General features: G+C 35.0%; 1 protein-coding gene across 18 annotated transcripts in view; it reads right to left on the reverse strand.

The window, feature by feature from the left end:
* Positions 1 to 23,317, reverse strand: part of KCNMA1 (potassium calcium-activated channel subfamily M alpha 1) — a 545,549-nt gene that overhangs the window by 219,461 nt on the left and 302,771 nt on the right. For all 18 annotated transcript variants that reach the window (XM_026056020.1, XM_026056024.1, XM_026056027.1 and 15 more), the window contains exon 4: positions 2,197 to 2,290. In XM_026056020.1, the coding sequence (XP_025911805.1) occupies positions 2,197 to 2,290 (94 nt within the window). The remainder of the gene's footprint in view (positions 1 to 2,196; positions 2,291 to 23,317) is intronic.

Consider the following 23,317-nt stretch of genomic DNA (forward strand, 5'->3'; position numbering starts at 1 on the left):
CAGTCAGCCCATCATCCACCCCTAGGCAGAGCTCCATACATTCCAGCTGCTCTCTCACATAAAGGGCAACTCCTCCTCCTTGCCTTCCCAGCCTGTCCTTCCTAAAAAGCCTGTATCCATCCCTGGCAGCATTCCAGTAATGTGAGCTATCCCACCCTGTCTCCAGGATCCCAACGTGATCATAGCCCTGCAACTGTACACAGATCTCTAATTACTCCTGTATATTCCCCATGCTGCATGCATTAGTGTACAGGCACTTCAGAAAGGTGCCCAAGCATGCTGATTTCCCAGAAAGAGTGCGAGAAGTTTCCTCATAATGCTGTCCTACAGGCACTTCCTTGCTTACATGCAAATGCTTGAGGTGCCCCCACTTAAGCCTTTTTTTGTTGATCATGTGCTCCACTGTTCACATCACCCCAGGGCCTTTGCCTATCAACCCTTTCCATTACTCCCTCACATAGCTGCTGATAACTCTCTCCCTTCCCCTTCATTCCTAGTTTAAAGCCCTAAGTTTAGTCCTGTTAAGTCAGTAGGACTGCTTGGAGAATTGAAGTTGCACTTATAATAGTATTTTAATTTGCATCAGGAGTGCACTCTTGAAGTAAATCTTATCGTCCTTGCTTACTTGTGTTTGCATCACAAAGCAGTATTGGAGAGCATGAAGATTTGTTTTGGTTGAAAGTAGAACTGAAAAAAGTCATCTAACATACTCCAACTGCTAATGTGCATTCAGTCCACAGGACTAGCATGGAGCGACACTACAGTACTCTCTCTCCCCTCCAAGAAAGCATACAGCATAGATACAAGAGTATCAGCATTGTCTCTCAGAACACCCTCTCCTATTCACTAATCAAGTGCTCTGCTTCTTGATAATGTACAATAGCCCAAATTACTGTGGTAAGAACATAAGAGTGGCAAATACCTAATTTTAATTCTCTGGGCAAGAACATGCAACCTTATCACAAACACAAAGCATTTGGACACTTCTGGGTTTAGGGTTCTTGGAAGTTCACAAGTATCATGAGCTGAACCTGCTGTGTCGAAAAGTCAAGCTATATTGGAGGTCTGGTGGTCATCTATAAAAACTAAAAAAAACCTTAATACTTAGAGACAATTCCACTATATGTTTTCAACATATAGCACAGGATGCATACATAGTAGTGCAAATATTGAGGGAATTAAACTATTTAGCTAGAGGATAGCTAGCCAATGCATCTACTGGATGGGGTAATGAAATAAACTAGGTCTTTTATTTGCAACAAAATTCCTAATTGGATTACCAGATAAAGTTTGTTAGGCTGGCCAGAAGTGAGAGAGGAGGAACCAAACTGTCACTGTGACATAGAAGCTCCCATGATTCAGGAGCAAAATGGACAAAGATCACCAGACAGTACTTGTGTGAGATTTCAAGGCCCAGGCAGCAGGCTTTCCAGTCACAAGAGGTTTTACTTATAGTTCTGCTACATTTGAAACCTTTCTTTGTTCCTGATTTTCCAGTTAGCCACAAGCAAAGTTAATTTTCAAAGCATACCTCAATATATCCTGATATTATTAAAAGTAACAGCTTGGCATTGTAAGCTTGTAGGCATTACTGGCCCAAACCTTTAAAAATACCTATCCAATTTCAGACATCATGACTTTTGGACACTTAAACAGTGTTATTGGATTTTCAGAAAGTGAGAAGTTAAAGTGGTAAGTATATTCTAAGGATATACTTTTTAACATAAAATTATTGATTGGGTATTTACAGCTTCTGCAAAGTACTCATTTGCAGTCTGGGAAAGTGGATATGCATAAAAATATAGCAGCTCTATCAGCTGTTACCTCAACCTTCAACTACTACAAGAGTAGTTTAAGCATTCAGTAGTCTTGCTGAGGTAGACATCACTCCATTGACGATACTGAAATTTGATTCCACTTAACTGACCAGCACTGGATTATAATAGCTTTTACTTTCTACCAAGCTGAAACATATTGAAATGGACAACTTAACTTTATAACCTATCAATCTCTGTAGTAATCTTATACCTTTATCATTATTACTTAAGTGTTCCCAATCAAAAGCTTTGCTCATGCATTTCAGATATTGGCTTAATTTTATTCAGCAGTTGTAAAGTCAGACTGTCTTCAAAGAGTCTCCTTATCCAATAACTACATTTCCCCCCTTACCCACTCAATCAAAGACACACTACTTACACGCAAGCCGAAGTAGAGTAGGAAGAACACATTGAAAGCCATGTCAATCTGTAATGTGAAATCTTTGTAGAAATTCTGGCAGGATTCTATTGGACTATTTGAAAGAAAAAGAAATCAGAGTAAACTGTAAGTATATGAATTTCTATTCTGGACAGGTTTTTACACATTTAAGATATTGACTCAGGAATTATATTTCTGTTTTCCAGTCCCTTTCAAAATACAAGCAGGCATTTCAAATGAAATATTTCATTCGTTCAGTTAGTCATTCATACAGTCTCAATGTTCACCTGTTCAGGTAATATCTGAAAATTAACATGCAGATACCTTTAAGAAAAGACAAGCAGGAGAATACCTTAGGATTCCTTAACCCCACATTAACCCTTAAAGAACTGGCTTCTTTCTATTCGATACATACCTATGATACTTTGGAAACTAACCTAACAGGCACACAGCTACAGTGAAACTTTACACATTTTAAACAAATGTCATAATGCAAAACCTTAAGAAAACATAGTTGCTTAGGAATACATTACCCATTAGCAACCTGGGGTACTTAATCTTGTAGAATCCCTTGTTTACAAGAAGGTTTTTTTTCCCCCCTCTTTTTCTCGCTTTTTGTATGGCTAGTTACGCACTTTATGTACAGTACTATGAGCTGAGTAGAAAAGCAGCATAGCCCACTGGTAAAATTAAACAATAAAATAAATTGAGGAATTTGAAGCAGTACTCTAAGGGTTAATTTCTGCATGCAGGTTAATTAAATACCTTTGTGTGTGTCAGGCAGCCAGTGCAAATTCTAGCTTATTATATTATGCTTTACTTAACAGTGGGACAGGTTCAAAGCATACTCTATACAAACTGGTACTTTATGAATATACTTTCATCTAAGTAAGGAGATAACTTCCATGAATACGGTTAGTGATTTATTTGTGAGGTTTCTAAAATAGGTTGGTGAAGCCACAGAGCAATGTTGAAGTCACAGACCAAAGTGAAGGGCAGGTCCCAATATATGCAGGTGTATATACTATATATACATAATGTCCCACTATATATACATAAATATACACCCATACATATATTGCAAATGATCAAGTATTCATCGTAACTGTAATAAAGAGGAAGAATAACTAGAAGGCTCATCATTTGATCATTTGGAACCATGGAAAAGATTCTTTTAGGATATAAGAAATTCTTTGGCTTCCCAAGTCAAATAAATCACTGAATGTGAACATAATACCAGTTAGTATAGCTGTAGCTCTGCAAATATGATGCTAAACTGCTCGACAAGCAAGATTCTATGCGTTACGAATGTCAGTTACCTAATTTAAGGCATAAAGGAAATTACCTGAACTACCAGGTCATTACACATGCAGTCAATTTTTCCATTCCTTGTATACATTACAGGTCAAACAAATTAGGTACAGCATGCCCTCTCTTGGCTTTAGATGCATGAATGTATACAGCAAAATTCTCCCTGATGTACAATAGCTTTGTATTTTAAGAAGCTTCAGTGCTATAGGAAATTATATTAAAATATTTTAAAAATAAAAGCTATTTGCAAAGACATGAAATATATGAAACATATCTCTTATACTTCAAATAAAATTGATTTACAAAAGCAGGCAGAAGGGGAGAGAAGCCAAATGTTAACACATAGGACTGATGATAGCATCTCATACTTCACAAATACAGGTTTAGCTACAAAAAAGTGAATGTAATCTGAGAATCCAACAAGCTCATTGTCTGCATGGCATTACTGAGAGCAAAGGAGTCTGTTAAAATAAGGCAGGCTACACACTGAGTCACTATGCACCCTAGCAACAGAAATTAAAGGAAGTACAACAGAAGCAGAATGAACAATACTGCACCAACACAGAGGCTGAGACCCCTATTCCAGGTCATGTTTCTGCAAAAGCATCAGGAATCCACTGAAGGTAATGGAATGACACAGATTTTTAACTAGGATAGAGACAGGTTCATTATCTTCCTTTCCACAGTGATTTGGTGCTTTTCATGAGTGTTAAATGAGGTCAGCTAAGGTTGCAGCTAACAGCTGTACTTCTGCACCATTGTCCTTTACAGAAACCTACAAGAGCTGACAAATTAGCTAAAGCATAATACATCATCATCTTGTTTGCAAAGTACTTAGCACACTGGACCATAATCCCATTTGGGGACTGTTGCTAGCATAATACCTGTGCTACCTTTAACACTATTTACATCTCTCGAGCATCCTTCATTTTAGAGATCATCACACTTTTTCAATTCCCAAGTTATCCATTTGGAAGACAAACACAATGTCCTTTCCTTTTTATTTTAAATTAAGATTGTGTTAGGAAGACAGACCATGTCACTAAAGCTAAAGAAATGATTTTTTATGCTCACAGGATGGATTACACAACCTTTTAATTTTTCTGAATTAAATTTTGATGATATTCCTTAGTTTGGTTTTGTTTTCATGTGTAGCTCACATTTGGGCCAAGAGAATAATAGGACCGCCAGTTTTTATCACTGCACAATTCACCCTGCTGCAGAAAGGAAGCCAACTTGAAACTCCCCTTTACATTAAATTTGCTAACCATAGTATAGTTTTTACAGCCCAAGACAGTAGTGTTCTGGGATCTCCAGGGCTAATAATATATTTTCTACTTTACAGTAAAATCTGCTTACCCTATGGAAATTCACCCCCACTTAGGCAAGGGAAGGATTCACCTTCAGAAGGGACAACAGACTGCTTTTATTAGCAGTTAGAACTGCTTTTATTGCTGTACCGTGTAAGTGTGATTCAACTAAGTTTTCATGCAGTTATACTACTAAAATCCAGGAGAAACTACACTAAAAAAATCAATGGAATTACATCATGTCCATAATGACAAGAAAGATGTAATGTAACTCAATAAAATTTACACTAATGATGTAACACTAACTGCAGTATTTATGTGCTCACAAAAAGACCTTTTTTGTTTTGCTACACAAAAGCCGATTGCAAAAAATCAGTTGCAGCCATGGCTTGCCTTTTCAAAACAAACACTCATAACACCAATTTTATTTGACTTAACACAAGAATACCCAGCTGATAATCTATCAAGGACTATAATTCCCCATTGTACTGCCTTCTTTTCACGTAATAAACCAAATGCCACAAGCAGTGCTTGATCTAGCCCAGCAAGATTTGAGAGATTGGCAGTTTCATTCAGAAGGTCAATGTCTATATTAAGTTATCATTTGCTGTAATTTCATGCTCTATGCTACCAAAAATTAAAATTCAATATGAAAAACTGCATACAGAGAAAGAATGGTAGACTCAGTTTGCCTAATCTGAAATAGACTGAACCTTATTTGATTTGTCAGGCATGCACTATCCTCTGTTAATTCTCTTCCTTCCTCTCACGTTCTTCAAAACCTTGCTCTTGGTTTCATTTTCATATTCTATTTATTTGTTCTGTTTATTATTACATCATTTTTGTGGAGATATTAGTACTTATAAAACCCAATTATAAAGGCATCATGGGCACAGAGTAGTTCAATGAGCAAGATGACTACATTACTCTAGATTTAGCTTTATGCAGATGGAGGGAAAATTTGACAAGGAGCTCCTAGCATCCCAAAATGTTTTTTGCAATTGACACTCAAACTGACATTTCACATAACACTTTACCACAGCTGAACAAAAGAATGAAGAATACACCCACCATTTAATTAACTACTTCTGAAACACGTTTATTTGATGTATTTATTTATTATTCTTACTTTTTTATTATTTGAAATACTTGAGGTCTTACTGGGGTTATTCTTTGAACAGTCAAAGAACAAGTGGGAGAGGGCAAAAAGTAGTATGCATTTTAAAGTTTTCTGAAATGATCTGTTTGTTTCTGCAAGTACATTAATATGAAACTTCTGACAGAAGAAGCTTTCATAGAATATTTCTAGGATTCTCCAATCACAACCAAGTAGAAAATATCATAAGAGCAGCTTTATTACACTTCTTTATAGAAACTATAAAGCCCATTTTTATCTGCGGATCAAAGTCTTGGCATGACAGATGAACCTATGCCACAGTGCAGTCACTACGATTATCTACTAAGACCACACAGAAGGGGAGGAAATTCTATGTTCATTCAGCCTTTAGGCCACTGACAAGCTTTGCAATGAGGGTGACATACTTCTGGATGATTTTAGATGTAAAGTTCCCCACAACAATGGAAAAGGTTGTGCATTCCCAATTCAGTACTTGACGTTAATGTCCAATATGTAATTTCCAGTTCTCTAAACTTTCTACGTAAGGAAGTGAACTCTTGTGATTTTTCACACTTCATGTCAGTCTGCTCCTAATGCTTTTTTTTTTCTTTCTTTTTTTAATGACAAGATCTGCAAAGACGAGGATGGATGCCAGTTTTTAGTCTGTGTATAAATCCAAACAATTACATCATGAAATTCAATAGGTTAATCTTCAGTCATCCAGTTACATTTTACCAAGCATTTTGAAGGCAAGAAGTGCTATGATAAAGATACAGAAATCACCATTAAAATATTTTCACCATAGAAAAAAGTTGACTTACGACAGTAACTTTGGAAAAGTACTGATGTTACTATTGCAGTACAGATCATACATTTTTGGAACTTTATAACTTCATGAAATTTTAAATTAGGACACCACTCTCTATTTCTAATGTCTTAACTCTTGGAAGGGAAGTTTTCTTCTGCACAATGGTGGAGGAATGGCTAACCCACTCTTCAAATCAGATAAGCTATATTTTAGTGATTAATGTTAACTAAATAAAATTTAATATTGAGTAATTTGGAACTAAAAAAAAAGTAGTTAAGATCTTAGCATATTTTAGAAAAATAGAATGATCTGCTACTAAGAAAAATTGGAGTTTTTAATTTTCTTTCCTCATGACAATTTTTAGAAAGATACCAAAGCACAGTAGTACAGCATACGAAGGGACAATAGGATGTGAATTTTCTATAACAAGGAATGCTCATTAATATGATTGAATTTTAAGATTAAATGAATAATGATATAAGGAAATGCTAGTAAAGGCTGCTAAAATATAATGACAATGAATAAATAATTGAGATAAAGCACTCAATATTTAAGTTTTTAGTATCTACTCAAAGACATTCCATTCACCTATCATTTTCAAATTTTATTTTTAAAGGTTAATGCATTAGTATGTATTAGTTCATGCATGTAAATTTTTTTGTTAATAATATTCTTTACAGTGGGCTTTTTTTTTCTTTGAACTACTTTGTTTTAGTGGAAGCTTCTCTGTAATGCTGAATTCCCTTAAATTTCTTTATAAAGTGAACCGAATTTTACAAAGTTTACAGTAAAACATAAGTCTGACACAAAACTTGATACGACAGTGTACATTTATGCCTCTTCAGTATGTATTTTAAGGGTACAGAGAATGAAAAACTAAGGGGCTGTGGTTAGACTTGTTAACTGTTTCAGTGACACAGTACTAAAATAAAACCAAGGGAGGTGTCAGATTAATCATTTAGTAAAAGCGATGTTCATTCAGTGCAGAACACTGTTACTTTTATTCTAGTTGAGTTGTACTACTCAGAGGAAACTAAGCAGTTAAAAAATGTTCTTTGTTGAAATAGAACCATTAACATATAGAATAATTTAAACATGGATGCCTAGCAAGTGTCATCCTGCTAAAGTAAATACCAAAATTAAAAGTCTGTGAGACGTGGTAAGAATTCGAAGCATCAAACACTCCACAGATTGATAAAGAGTATAACAGTTCCTCTCTCTTACTTAAAAAGCCTTTCATCTATTGACCAAGTTAGGTCCATGGTAAGAAAGCAAAAGGTGTCTTCTTACAGTATGCAAGATGGTTTGTTAAATGGCTCGGTTTAGAAGGCCTTTCTTTGGATCATAGCAACAATAGGCTCGTTGATTTTTTGATGGCAAATGTCTTTAATTCTCTCTCAGTTGACACAATGTGGTCCAGTCACCAGGGAAGTTTCACTGCTAGCATTTACAGCTAGCATGGCAGGGGATATGCAGGAAGAGTTAGGTTTTTCCCAAAGGAAAGAGCAGCCAGCTGGATCAGACTAGGGCTTTAGTGAGGGCAAGGGGAGGACCCACTTTGCTCATAGTAGACATGCAGTGTAATCTGACGTCACAGCCCTAACACCTGGGAGCTGTAAAACTTCATGGGACCATTGCATCCATAGTTACAAACATTTTTTAATAAATACTGTGTACCTGGGACTAGTGAGTAAAGGAGGAACAATGCTTTTCTCACTGAATTTTGCAGACACTTAACAGCCAAGGATGATGCTGTGACCTTTCCTACATTATCTTCTCTTGCTATTGATAATAATATATTAAAATCCTTTTTGTCTACTCACCATCCTATCTCTAACTCTTTAGTTAACTCTTTCTCCTACACACACACACACACACACACAACCAATCTGTCTCTGCTCCCAACACGTTTCAGTGTCAAATTCTGCAGCTTTTTTGTCCTCACAGTTAAGACACTGACCATGCTTGGTTGTCTCTCCCTCTTACGTCGTTTATTGTAACTTCCTCGTACCTAGACTCCATACTGCCTACCACTCTCTCATCCTGTTCCTTCAGAAAGCTTCAGCCAAATATTCCTGCATACCAGCTTGGACTTGCCAAATATCTTTTTTGATTCTCTACACAGACTCAACTTTGCTTAATCATACTTGTCTTTCTAGTTATAAAAATTCCACAACTTCAGTATGCAATTAATTTCTTTTGGATTAATCTATTCACTTTGTTTCTATTCCATTCCTGCCTTTTCCTCCACACATGGAGTCATCTCCCTTCCTTCGCTTCCACATGCATCTCTCTCCCTTTCTCTCTCTCTGTCCCCCCCACCACTTACATTCCTTTTGAAGATTTATTGCTGACCTTAGGCTTATAAACACTAAGCCAAGTGTTAGAATTACATCAATGCTATCTTCTTTGTTAAATTTTAAAATAAATGAGCAAAATATCAGTCTGATCTAAATAAAAGATGGACTGCCAAATAATGTAAAAAACAGCCATTTTCCAAGATTTCTGAGCTTACTGTTTAACCTACATCTTATAAATTGCAAGCACCTGAAGGGAGCTGATTTTTACAAAAACCAGGAACAATGCAACTGTCTGTCCTTATTTCCCTTTCCTAATTTCTATCACAACATCTTCTGTTATCCTTTAGAGTCTGTAGATCATCAGCTGGCATTAGAATATTATCATTCTATTTCTAACCTAATTTAAAAAATGCATCATGACTCATCTGTTCTGCAGATGCTTTCCACGATTAAGTACTTCTATATTATGTTTCTAGTGCACTGGGGAACCTTGACAAGCTTATGATTTTAGATTAATTTGGGGTAAAATTAACAGGTTTCCTCATCTCCCTGCAAAAAATCCTCTGTCAGAAGAAATAAGCAACAACAACAAAAAGATCAACCAGTACTTAACTACTAAAACAGCATCATTTACTGAAGCTTTTTTCTGAGAATCAGGGCCAGAGCCATACTGTTTTTCTTTATGAGTCTTTCACTTTTCTGGCTCATGTGATAAAGAAAAGAGCATAAGAGTATTTTTTTTCTTTGAATGTTAACTTGTTTTAAATTTAAAGATATATTTATTTTAAAATATAAACTAAGCATAGATTCAAAGAAGATTCTTATCCAACATTTCAAAAAAGTTTAATTAATTAATATAAATTTAATAGTGCGTGCTTGCTGTCAAGTTGTAAAGAAAATTAAACTTCTTTCAACTAGCAGAAACCTTTGACTAAGCGCCTGGATAAAAAGTTTGTTGAGCTTTGAACCTGGAACCAAGCCATAGATTTCTCCTGATCAAACTCCATAATGAGACAAATTGTTATGAACTGTAATTTGGGTATCAGAAAACAGATACACATCACAAAGTAGAATAAGATGCAGTGACCTGGCATTCTTTAATGGAAAATTAATTCAGTTTAGAAACTGAGATAGGGAAGGAGTTCCAGTGGGAAAGAAAGACAGGCTCCTAAATTTTAATTTCCATCTCACTCACATATGAAGAGCCAAATTAGGTTGGTATGACTTCAAAGCAAATTAATATTATCCTGGCTCTCATCTCAAAAGCACAAGCTTTTCCGTGACATAACGCTACTGACTTCTGCAGTTATCTGCGATTGATAACATTACTAGGGAAAGAATTAAGTAATATTGCTAATGTTTTACTTAACCTAAAATGAACTAACACAACTTGGTTAAACTCACTAGTGATATAAATGTTATGTTTCCTACTGCATAGGGCTATTGGTGCTGTGAAAAAGATGTAAATAAGGAATAAAGCAAATAATTCAATACTTGTGTATGATAGCTGCAACCTCATCTTTCTTTCCTGATTGAAAACCTACTTCCCAGTATAACGTAGTCAGTCTTCATCTTTCTAATTTCCATGAATTTTAAGTACATTATATTTCTGCATAGGCTGCCCAAGTAGTATCTAAGCCAAAACCTATCACATAACTCCAGCAAAATCAAATCCTTATCTTCCTCAGCCCATACACTAAAATTGTATATATGTATGATAACATATAACTTTCTTCTTACTTTCATATTCTATTACTGATAACTGGGAACTTCAGAAAATGCGCACCTTAAAATTGCTCACTCTAAAAACAGCATATTTCTTAATTTCATCAGGGTGCCTGCACATTCACCACTGGCTGTGGCATACATCTTCTCTAATTACTGACTTTCACACAGAAAAAAAAGCTAAAGAAAAGATTTCTACACAGCAGCTAAAACGGTCAGTAACTCAGTGTTAAATCACGCATAATAAAGGGCCCAGTGTCAATCTCTAACTTTTCTAGGTGCTTTCAGTATTCTACAAGAGGGAGACCGTGTACTCTTCCTGCAACATACGCCACTGAGATTTTAATCCTGACTAAGATAGCATTTGAAGAGCTTTGCTGAGAGCTACATAGATAAGCAGAAAGAGTATACTATTTTACTCTGCATTAGATTTGCTAATTGTTTACCATAAGCTGAGAACAATGGCAATTGCAAATAGTATTACATTACATTAATAAAGCAGTCTGTCTGCTGACAAGCCAGTTCTGAGAGAATGGTGTTACAACAATTCCCAGAATCACATTTTTAATTAAAGTTTTGTGTGCAAGACTATTGACATATTAAAGAGAATACTTTCAGTATACTATTTCAATTACCATTATATTACTATCCTTTCTGAACATTTAATAATCCCCTTCAGTTACATCTAGTATGCTGATTGAATTATAGAATGATTCTGTTAAATTTCATACACTATTTACTGAAGATTGCAATCTTGCATATTTCTACACTATAGTAAGACTCCTTTCATTATTTCTGGTCTGTTGTCATTTAACGTAATTGTTCTTAAATATTCTTTATTGAAGTATATTAAGGAGTACTAAGTTGTCGGGTTTTAGTCCAGAGAACAGAAAATAAGTGGAGATACGAAAATGTAAACATGTAAAATGATGCTGTAAAAAAGAATAATAATCCATTTTCCGTGCTCACACTGGATCTAACAAATGGAAATGGGTTAACTTAGAAGTATATCAGAGGCATAAAACATATTAAATTAAAACATATAGTTAAACACTGGAATAGATTCTTTATGGAAAAGAGTGAGTATCAGATTTTTAAAAAATGTGGTACTCTTCCACCTCAGATATATTGACCACTGACAGGCCCTGGATTATTTATGAAAGATTTCTGGAAAGTGACTAAGAAATAAATTTGCATATGTCAATACAATTATTTACATATGTGAAACTTCTAAAATTTCCTATTTCTGTGGGAAAGAGCCTAAACCCACTGAACTCTTAGATAAGCATCTGTCTGAATAATTTATATACAGCTGCTCTTACTCTCCTGCAGAAAGAGGACTATGTAACTTCCTGAGATTCTTTCTTGCTCTATTTTCTATGATTCTGTTTTACTGCTGCTGTGTTTTTTTTTTGTTTTGTTTTGTTTTTTTTTTTTTAAGTTTTGCAAAGATACTTTCCATTTTTACTATCAACTTGCCTCAGGCTTGAGGTTTCCAACAGCCCACCATGACCACCAGATTCAGCTCCAGCTAGCCCTCCATCTCAGTGCCTTTCATCATCCTTCTGCTTCTGTTGACGTTGTTGTCTAACTGTTACAAAGTCTTCCTCATCTCACTGCCTCCTTTGAAAAAACAGGTACAATCTTCAAAAATGAGAATAACCTCCATCATTTTTTGGCTTAACACAAACTGAGATCACTAATCTTCTCACTTTTGTATACCATCTGATTTCCTTCTTGATATGTATAACAATAACAAACTCCTCCAGATGATTTTGAGGTTTCTTTCTATATTTTTTGTTTACTTACATACCGTAAGTAAAAAGCCAAATCTTGCCCTGTGAAATTTACAACCTAAATTCAGCTACCCTATCTGAAAATGACAAGTTTACTGGATGAAATGGAGTGTTAAAATATTTATAGTTGTTTTACCTGACTGTCTTTTCTGGAATTCCCCCCTGAGATACCTTAATGGAAACATCTGACTACTATCTAGTTTTTACTGAGCAGTAATAAACTTGAACCTAAGGCATAATACTTGACTTTAATGTCAGAAAACAACGTAAAAGAGCAATGAAAGTCAAAAACACTGTAAAGTGGCAGAAACTTGATGTTACATTACCAGATCACCTATTTTGGTCATGGTTTGTGGTGCATGTACCCAAATCCATTGTTATCCATACAGAGCTTTCCATATTGTATAGACAGTAGTTTTAAAGCAATCTTAATGCACAGTTACTTAGGCCTGTAATACGTGTTCTAGTACACAGGCAGAATGTACCGTTTCATATTTCAAACGAAGGCATAACTGTAAATACGAACAATCTGCATTCCTTCAAAAAAATCTGTATGAAGCTAGAAAACATACTAGTCCCAAACAATTTTTAATAAAATCACTATTTTCTCTTTCTCATTCCTCATGAGGACCTTTTAGCCCTAAGTATCCCATCAACATAAGGGTCCTTCAAGTATCCTAGTAACATCCTCCCTAAACACACATAGCGCGCCATAAATCTCACCAGATTGCTCTGCAAAGCAAGATCTTGCAACTCAGCTACACCCAACCCAAACTATTACACACCTAATATCCCTGTAAATCATCACCGAGAAGTCTGAATTTGTATTCTTGTTCCACTTTACTAGGAATAACGGACAGGCAATCCGAAGGAAAAATCCTTCCAACTATCAAGTCACCATCTGAGATCTCATAATATATACCAAGCATCACAGTGTGTCCAAGTTTACATTCTTCTCCCTTGAACAAACACCAGGATAATCCACTCCCAGCATATATAAACAATTATGACAGTACTTTCTATCATTTCCACTTCTTCTTCTTCTCCTGAATTCTTGGAGAGTCTTTATTGCACATCACTTTTTTAAAATAAAGCACACATACATAGATTCTGTATCCATAGACTCATCTGCTGCGGCTTACTTTCCACATGCATTTAACTTAGTTTAGTAAATTTTCTTACTTCAAAGTTCTCATGTCACAGCTACTCTAGCTGTGAGACCTGATTATCTACCAGTACAGTGTTAAGAGCAAATTACCTTATTCTTACAGCAAAATGCTGATCCTCTGAAAGGCTTACTGAAAAGCCAAATTTACCTTGCAAAAGAATAAAAACAGTGTAAACAAAGAAATTTTAAAAGTAACTTAATTCTCTCCTAGTTCAACTTTTCAGACAAAAAAAATAGCCTGAAGGCTGAGTGACAACCTCAATCACAGCAACTTTTAAAAAGTGGAAGCCAAAGCCTTTTTTAGGCAGATTAATGACACTACACCACTCTTTTTAGCAGTAGCTTTATCTCCATTACCAAATGGAATAAGTTGTTGGCAACACCTGTAGCAGTTACTCAAATTAGTTGTCATAAGCTTGGTATAAAAACACTTTACATCAATACAAGAAGAGGACTTATAATGATGTAACAAAATGAATATATAGTAGCCCTTTCTTTTTTTTTTTTTTTTCCTAACACCATCTCAAGATGGCTTGTAAACATTCACTGTACCTTCCAGCACCTTTTTATCCCAGCTGTTGTGCACAGGAAAAACTGATGTGTAGTTAGGCTTACACACTGAGCTACTGGAAAGCCAGAAGTCCTGGTGTAATTAATGGTCCATTTTGCATCCCCTTCAGGAGAAAGAACTTCATGCTATCCTATAGATAAATGTCTGATCAGTTTTACAGTCCCAGAAGAATTGTCTTTCATTATAAAAAAAAAAACTAACTGCATTTATGTGGAACCTAGGAATAAAATAAAAAGATAAATCATTGGCAATCCTATAAAGCAAACATTCTCAGTGGTGCAAGTTATCAGCACGAGAGCGGCATGACAACAGCTGTGGATTTGAAAACATTCCCTTTTTTTGTTGTTTTGAATATATCTACATGCTTTCAGATACTTTTTTTTAAAAGTACACATTAAAAGCACATTTTGGCTTTCTATTTATGTATATTTGTTCACAATCTTCATTTTTCAAACATCATAACATTTTATATTACTAGCTCTCAAAGTTAGGTGTACAGCATAAATAATGTTTATTCACCAAGATGAATATTATTTAGCAATCTGTGAATCAATTCTGAAAAAAAATGCAGAATGTAACCTCTGAACACATACACTTGACATTCTAACCAATCAACAGCACTAAATTGTGTTCAGACAAAATGTTTCAAGTCACTTTCCAAGGTGCTATTTCATCATTTTATCAGGAAACAACAAGGTTACTATTAAATCACATCTTCTAATGTGCTGATGAAAGACTTATTCCAGTACATTTAACAACATTTGAATAACAAAGTATTGCTTAGGATGGTCAAAATGTCTTTTGCAAAAGAAATTTAGAGCAATGTTACAATTTTTCATACAAAATTTCATTTTTGTGGTGCTTTTTAAATAAATATATTTTAAATTATTTTGCAGGTTAAGAATTAATAAAAACTGTTGCACTTCAAAATTCTTTCCAGTTCTGACCTTTAATGAATAGTTATGTATAATCTTACCTCTTGTCACTGTCACCTGCTGCTAAAGTTGAAAATAGGGAAGGGTTTATCTGTCTGAACACTACCGGCATCATTCAGCCTTGTCACAACAGGAAGTAGTACACTATTTTCCCACATCTTGACCACACTGCAATTGTCTAGCTAGTCAATAAACTACGGTAGTATGCTGAAAAATTTAAATATATAGGCCTGATGCATATTAAATACTATTAATTCTATCAGAGCTTAATTAAAGATATTGATAACCATAATTTACATTTGCTCACACTTTCTAATTTTATGTTTTTTAATTCCAGTTCATGCACTTAATGCTTAGACTGCATTCAGTGTATACATCATTATGGTAAGCACATTGGCATGCACAGGCAATACAGGATAGATTATAATTAATCCCATAGACAACCAAAAAGGTGAAGTTGCATCATGCAATGAAACCACAGCTTGGCCTGGGCTGCCATGCAGAAAAAAACCTACATCAATGAGTCTGCAGTGCGGCTCCTAGGTAAGAGTTGATATGAAAGAGGTGGGTTATTTCAGCAATGAAGTCACAGGCTGAAAATGTTTATACTACTGTAAACAAAATACTCTACATAGCACCAGTATTACTCTCTGGGGAAAAAGATGCTCTCTAGAGGAGGAAGAGCAGGAGGAGGAGGAACTATAAATTACAGTTATAAGTCTGAAATCCAATCCATCCTTTTTAATAAGCATCTTGTTATTTTGTTCAAATTAATCTCATTGGAGCTTTCAAAGCAAACCTTAATTTTCAGTGTATTTTGAAATAAAACAATAGACTAAATAATGAGATACAGGGTAATTTCAGAATGTCTAGACTGTTCAGTACCAGATGAATAACTGAAGCTAATAAATGAACAGACATGTAGAGGCGAATTTTTCAATGCAGCGCACAGGATTTAAACCACACAACTTCCACTGATTTGAATGCACAATGTATCAGACTAAATGAATATGGGAAATAAGGGATGCATTGATATGAGGGATTTATTCAGCAACCTTCTGATTCTTTTCTAGTAAAAGACAGCTCTCTGCTGAACAAAGCAGTATTTTGCAGAAATAATGGTAATTCTGAATTTCCTTTACTTACTCACCTTCATGGTTGTTCTGAATGCAAAAATACAACCTGAACAATAGGGTGACCACCTAGCCTGTTTTAAGGCACATTCATTAGGCCCAGATCGTGGCCCAGATCCAGCAAGCTTTGGATCAGTTACAGTTTATTTTCCCGCAACACACAGGAGATCCTACAGTATGATGAAAACGTACATCCCTGTAACATTATCAAATATTACGTGTGTGTTCCATATTTTTCAACTGGTATCTGTTCTTTTCAAGCAATTTTCCTTAATTGCCGTTAATTGTAGGTGGTCACTCTATCAGTACCACAATTCCCAAATATATCAACTAATTACATAGGGCAGCAATTCAGGGAATACCAAAAACAGCTTTACCAAGAAACCTAAAATTTCAGCTACTTAGTGTAGAAAGTATTTAACAGGATCTATTGTTCCAGTTGCAGAAAAATTGTTTTTGGTAGCTCTGTTTTAGTTTTTACACACTCATAACTTTTTGAAATATTAAGCTTTTTACTTAGTAAATAGCCACAGAAATTTAGATCTCAAAATAAAATCAGCTTAATTAACAGTCAAAATGCTCCTCTGGCCTATGGAAGTTTGATCATTTGATTTCTTTCAGATTTGAAGAAAAACCTGTCAGCAACTTTTGAATTTCACAGGTTTAATAAAACAAACAAACAGACAGACAGACAGACAGACATTTTCTAGTTCTAAAACCTCCAGTTGCACTATCCTCAAACAGTGAAACATGCATTCATTTTCCAACCTAATACTTCAATTCTTTTCTCAGGGACAGAATCTGCAATCATGACTCGTGCCACTTTTGGCCACTATTTGCTATGTAATAAGGCAAGTAAGATGTTCCATTAATTGTACATTAAGGATTCGGACATTTTCTTGGGTGTACAGGTATGCACCTACATAATGTTGCACTGTGCATGCAAATGCTCTTGTCTAGGTAAGATGTTACTGAGTAAAGATAGATAAAGCACTGCTGACAAAGCCAGCAGCCTAATAAGTTAAGGCAAGTAGCTGATGAGCCCAAAAATTTAGAAACTGAACTTGCAAACTTCTGAAGTGTACCAGCCAAATAGGTGGTCCACAGTCAGTATAGGAATTACAGCATACACAGCATATACTATACATATATAAAATTAATTATATATATTATATATGCACACTTTTCCATTGTTGTGGAAATAAATTCTCTCTCCTTTTTTTACTTGACAAACATTGATCTAGCAATTGAAGAAAAAAATAGTTCTCCAAATATTCTTAATAAAAATAATACATAGGTAATTTTTCATCTACTCATCATAGAAAAGTCCTCAAAACACTGATGGTACTCAAAAAAAAAAAAAAAAAATCCCCCAAAGGCTTGCCTTCATTCTACATACTAGTCAGTCTGAATATGAAAATATCAATTTAAAAAGAAAACTAGAAGAAACATATTGTTGTTATCTCCTGCTAATGTAGTTGAGGATGATGGACGCTAGAAATGTGAGGATCTCTGAAAATCAGGTTGTAGTCTACCATACATCTTCACAACAATCTATTGGCATGGGAATAATAGATTTTGCTGTAAAATGAGCTAGTCTTGATAAATCAAATTATTAGTTCCAAGATGGCAGTAATCATTGCAGTTTGGTCCAGTTCTGTCTTATACTAGTCTAAACAAACCAAGAGTGATAGTTAGGAGACAGATAACATAATGAAAGTGGTCAGGTAATCTCAGGAAAATTAAAAACGTCTTTAGTTTTCAGGCTATGAACTAGCCTTCCATTAGAAAAGTTTCTCTGCCTCAGCTAGAATGGAGCAGACAAACTCAGTAATTTCCTAACTAGCTAAAATGACAGAAGTTTCTACATTTTGATATAGCCAAAAGCCAAAACAGACTTTACATAGTTCATACAAGTCTGTCTGGAAATCAAAAATTAAAGTCACTATGAAGGATAGCGTACTGTTCAGCCTACGTGACCAGAGCTAACGAATTTAATTAAATTGTCAGATATTTTGCCCTATAGTTTGCTTTCAACTCCTTCCAATCACTGAAAAATGAGAAATTTCTTAGCTACTGGCAATAATTAGTCTGACAAAATACAGCATCCGACTCTAGCTTTCTGTTGTCTCCTAAGTATACCATGATGGAGAAGAAATTAGATGGGTCAAACTACAGTCTCAGTGATGTAAACATTTCTGCCTATACATATGGATTTCAGCTAGATTATTCCCATGCAGAGTGAAGCACATTGGATGGGGCCTTGGGTAAACAGTGACCAAAAATAAAAATAAAAAAATCATAGAAATCCTGGGCTGGTTGGAACATCAGAAGGGGAACTGGTGCAAACCATTCCCTGAAGAAGTCTCGAAGCAGCCTGCTTCTTCTAAGAGCCTTTTTATGTAACCTGTCCTGAATATTCATAAGAATAAAGATTTCAAATCTCTAGGTAGCTTGTTTCAATGCTTTGTAGCTCTTACAAGCGTATCAAGCCTCATCATTACTAATATCAACAACTAACATAAAACCGTAATCATTACTATTCTTGTTGCTTTCCTTGAGATTTAAGAAAATGTAGCAACCAGAAATTCTCTCTCTGACTTTTCAGGTAAGCAGTAAAAGAAGTGTATCCTAACTTTCTAAAATGTAGATATCTCGGCCTTCACTTGCTTTCAAAACGCCTAAGCTTCCAGAATCTAAAGACAACACAGTATGCTACTGTCTTTTTTTTTTTTTGCTTAAATTTGCTGAAATTGAAGAATGCTATTTTAAGACATCTAATGATTAAAGCTCCTAAGTGCTTTTGAAAAATTTAATTTATCACATATTCCTTATTCCAGGAAATTTACATTAATGAGTCTGTATTTTCCTATGTATTGCTTTTTTCTATGCGCATTGTACTGACATTTCACAAATTCAGATATTTGTTTCTAATCAGATATTCTGTTAAACTGAAATTACCATTCATCAAAGATACAACATGCAAGAAAAGTTAAATAAAGAACCCATTTACTCTTATTTTCCTAAACCAAAAAAAAGGAACAGAGACAAATCATTAAAGCTCATTACTTTTAAAAATTAAAGATTTGTACCTATGAGACTGATAAATATTTATTATGTAAGGTACTACATATTGCTTCAGTAAAGAATCCAATAAAATTCACCTGTACTTTAAATAACAGGTGTAAATTGCTAGGAAAAAGAGGTAGAGACATTTTCATTGATATTTCACTAATATTCACTGATAATTGTGCAAACAAAATCAGTTTACTCATAAAATTATGTATGAAAAAATAGCAGACTATGGGTAATCTATTTTCCTTCTGGTAGAAGCACTTAAGCCTGACAATTAAAATGAAGATTTGCAACAATGGTGCAATAAGCAACTTGTACTCTTAACATAAAAACATCCATCAACCAGTATTATTACATTTGCAATACAGCAGTTGGCATAATAGAAATAAAATCACTGCAATACATCGCTGTCAGAGGAGTTGCTTTGAAAAACAAGTAGCCATCAAAGGAAATCATTGTCTGTTATCTGTATGTTCCACAATATAGAATATATGCTTGCTCTTCAATAAGAATCTACTCCATCAAAATACATCAAACTATGTTTAATGGTAAGCTAATTTAAAACAGATCAAAAAATTCCTATGCAGCTCCTATTTCAAAATACTAAGATCTAAGTTTTACTCAGACATTCTGAGATCATCTGCAGAAAGCATAATAGGAAATTCAGAACAGCATTTATTCTCTGATGATATAACAACTAATATTTAACATTAGGGCCAGAGAAATTACAATTATATGCACTGCACTGTCACTGGGGAAGAAAAAGGATGGAAAAAGATCAAATATTATCTTCCATATGTAGAAATACCCCATCACAGATCATGCACTAAAGACTACTGAGAACAATTTACTTCTATGATTCTCAGGTAGAAAAATGTTGGCAAACAAGACACAGTTCAAGGGAAAAAGTGTGAAAATAGGGTCAAAAAGACTGATTCATGTGGAAAAGTATAATGAGTTTCCTAACTTTGAGTGTTCACTGAGGAGAATAACTGCAAAAAATGAGAATGAGCCACCTAGACAGTCTTGATTACATGGGTTAAATGTAGTAAATAAATAATAAATACCATATTACAAAAGCATTAAATCAAATCAGTGATTACAAGCGATATAAGAAATACTCTGCAAAGTTGTGCTAACATAACTGCTACTATCTCTATGATCCCTTTCCTTAAGTCTTTGGACTTGGTTTCATTATACCAGGCAGCTGAGTTAATATGTTTAAATTCCCTGCTGAACTATTGGAGTAGTCATATCTGATAAACCACAGTGATTTTAACAATTATATTCCTACTGCATTTTAGCAACAAAATCAAATGCACTGGATTTGCAAATTTTCCCTAGACAGCCAAGCTCATTCAATTCACACCAGGCATTTGTGCGTATGAAAGAGGTCTAGAGGAAAAGCTTTATTGCCACAAGTGAACAGTGCCTTAAGACAAGCCTTTAGATATTGCGCTGCAGCAGTTCTCTGTGACTATACTGAGCAGTCATCCTTTCATGTACCAGGGTAGACTAATACTAGCCTGTCTTGACTGCTGTAGCAATTTAAGCATATTAATTCACCTCTCACCACCTCCATCAAACCCATTACTTTTTCTTCCCTTTTTCCCCCTTATTTTTCTCATCCCAGCCAGCATCTCCCTCACAGAGGAAAAAATCCAAAAATATTTCCCTGTTTCTCAAATTTTCCTTATAAATACCTTTTAGGGATCATACTGCAGTTTGCACCTGTCTGCCAGAGATTTTTTCTGTACTGTGCTTCTACACACTTTTGTGTAGAAACTATTTCTGATGAGGCCTATCCTTTCTTCTAACCTGTATATGGTTGAAAGATTTGTTGTTGTTTTTTTTAAGGGAAGGAGGAAAAAAGCGGGGGGGAAAGGGGGGAGGAAAGGGGGGAGGAAAGGGGGGAGGAAAGGAGAAAGTCAATTGCAGGTTCCTGCCTATCTGCCTGATGACCAGAAAACTACAGTTGCCTCTGTCTACTGGATCAAGTTATATCTAGCCAAGGGTGTTGGCCTGTGTGATAAGGAGGTAGACTGCTCGTCTTTGCTTCCTAAAGGACAACATTGTCCTTATTCCCTGCATTCACTACTTATCCTCACTCCTGCTCCCATTGCCAAAACAAACTGGAGGAAAACAGATATTATGTTTTGTCTTGTATCAAAAATTGGGGAAAAAAAACCTAACTCCTAATTCGTAACACTTGTATCAGTGTTTCCATGTAAGCGAATTAGCACAACAAATAATGCCAGATGTTAAGTTAAAGTAAGGGCAGAAACCTCTGGCTCTGTAGAATATATTTGGAATAAGATGCACAACTGCTATGCAGGTGTTGAATTGTTAGTTTTTGAAAGATGGTACAGAAAAAAATAGGAGATAAATGATTTTGACTAAGTCAACATTGCAAAAGGGAATTTAAAAAAATAAGCAAAAACATTTTACATTCTCTTGACAGGGCATATCTATATAAAAACACTTGGCAATGTAGGGCACCAAAATAATCTGGAAGCTTAGAGATACCAAGAGAAAAAGAGGGACACATTAAAGGACATTCAAACCCAATGGCTGAGCCTCTGAATTCTTGACTTGTCAAGCGTTTAAGAAAGAATAAGCTAAGGAAAAAGAACAAACCAGAATTGTAAGCTACAACTCATTCACAAAAATGGCATGATTTTCTATTAGAACATGATTTACTAGGGTTCTACAACGATGACTGGGAACATCATAAAGAATTTTACTAGAATATTGAAAACACCTTTAATCCCAAAGGGCTTGTCTAGACAGAAAAAGGAAGAAGCTTTAGTCAAATGTGTTATAAAATTAGAAAGAGTGGTTTCCAAGGAATCCCATGAAAAGTAAGTGTAGTGGAGTAGTAGATAAGGTAGTCAGGACCCTAATACACGCTAAGATACTTACTAATTTACCTCTGATGATGGCTGTTAAGAACGTTTCCATTTAATACTTGCTTTTCTAAAAAGCAGCCACTGTACTGCAATGAAATATGCCTTTAGAATGATAGAAGATTTATCAAAGTTCTGCTTTATCAAACAGTTGGATACTTAAGTATTATTTCTAATGTAAGGCACTTGATCCCAGACTTTAAATTAAGATACAAACAACATGTATGATACACTTTTGCACAGTATTATTGATAACCATACTAGCACAACCACCATCCCATTACTATTGCAAAATCCTAGACCTACAGGCCTACATGTAAAGCAGCTTTGTGAAAATTTGCATGGGTAGAACTATTTTCATGATAACGCTACCAAACAGTGGTTCTTAACAAAGGTGTCAGACCTAAAATTCTGAGCTGAATGAGAGCAGGGTAGGGGTTGCAGCTAACTCAAAAACATTTTCACACAAAAAATATAGCTAATGGTTTCATTAAAACAAACGTGCCAACAAAAATTCAAACAAAATGGCAGCATTTAAAATTATTTACAATTATTTTTACTAGATTTGCTGAAAAATATGAATAAAATTTTCACACACTTATGTGCTGAAGTTCAGGCACCTAACTTCAAAAAAATATGATCTGTGGGCTGAACCTACATTTACCACTGAATTCAGCAGTAGTTCTGCTCAGTGCTTGGTACTTCTATAAATAAGACCACTTATTACATTGGACTTGGATGCTTTTTTTTTGGATACTAAGTTTTGATGTTCACCACTATTTATTTTGGTATTATAACCTGAGGGGCTTTTTACTTCTGCTGCTGCTGTAGAAAGTTATATGCAAGCATTTGAATCATTTTATCACATCATCAGGAGCAACAGTAAATTTCACCAGGGACCAAGATATGTGAAGCCTGCTTTTTGTATCTTCACCTAATTAAACTTGCAGTACTAAGTTTTTTGTA

Source organism: Apteryx rowi, unplaced genomic scaffold (assembly GCF_003343035.1).
Source record: "Apteryx rowi isolate R43461 unplaced genomic scaffold, aptRow1 scaffold_129, whole genome shotgun sequence".
Taxonomy (NCBI): Eukaryota; Metazoa; Chordata; class Aves; order Apterygiformes; family Apterygidae; genus Apteryx; species Apteryx rowi.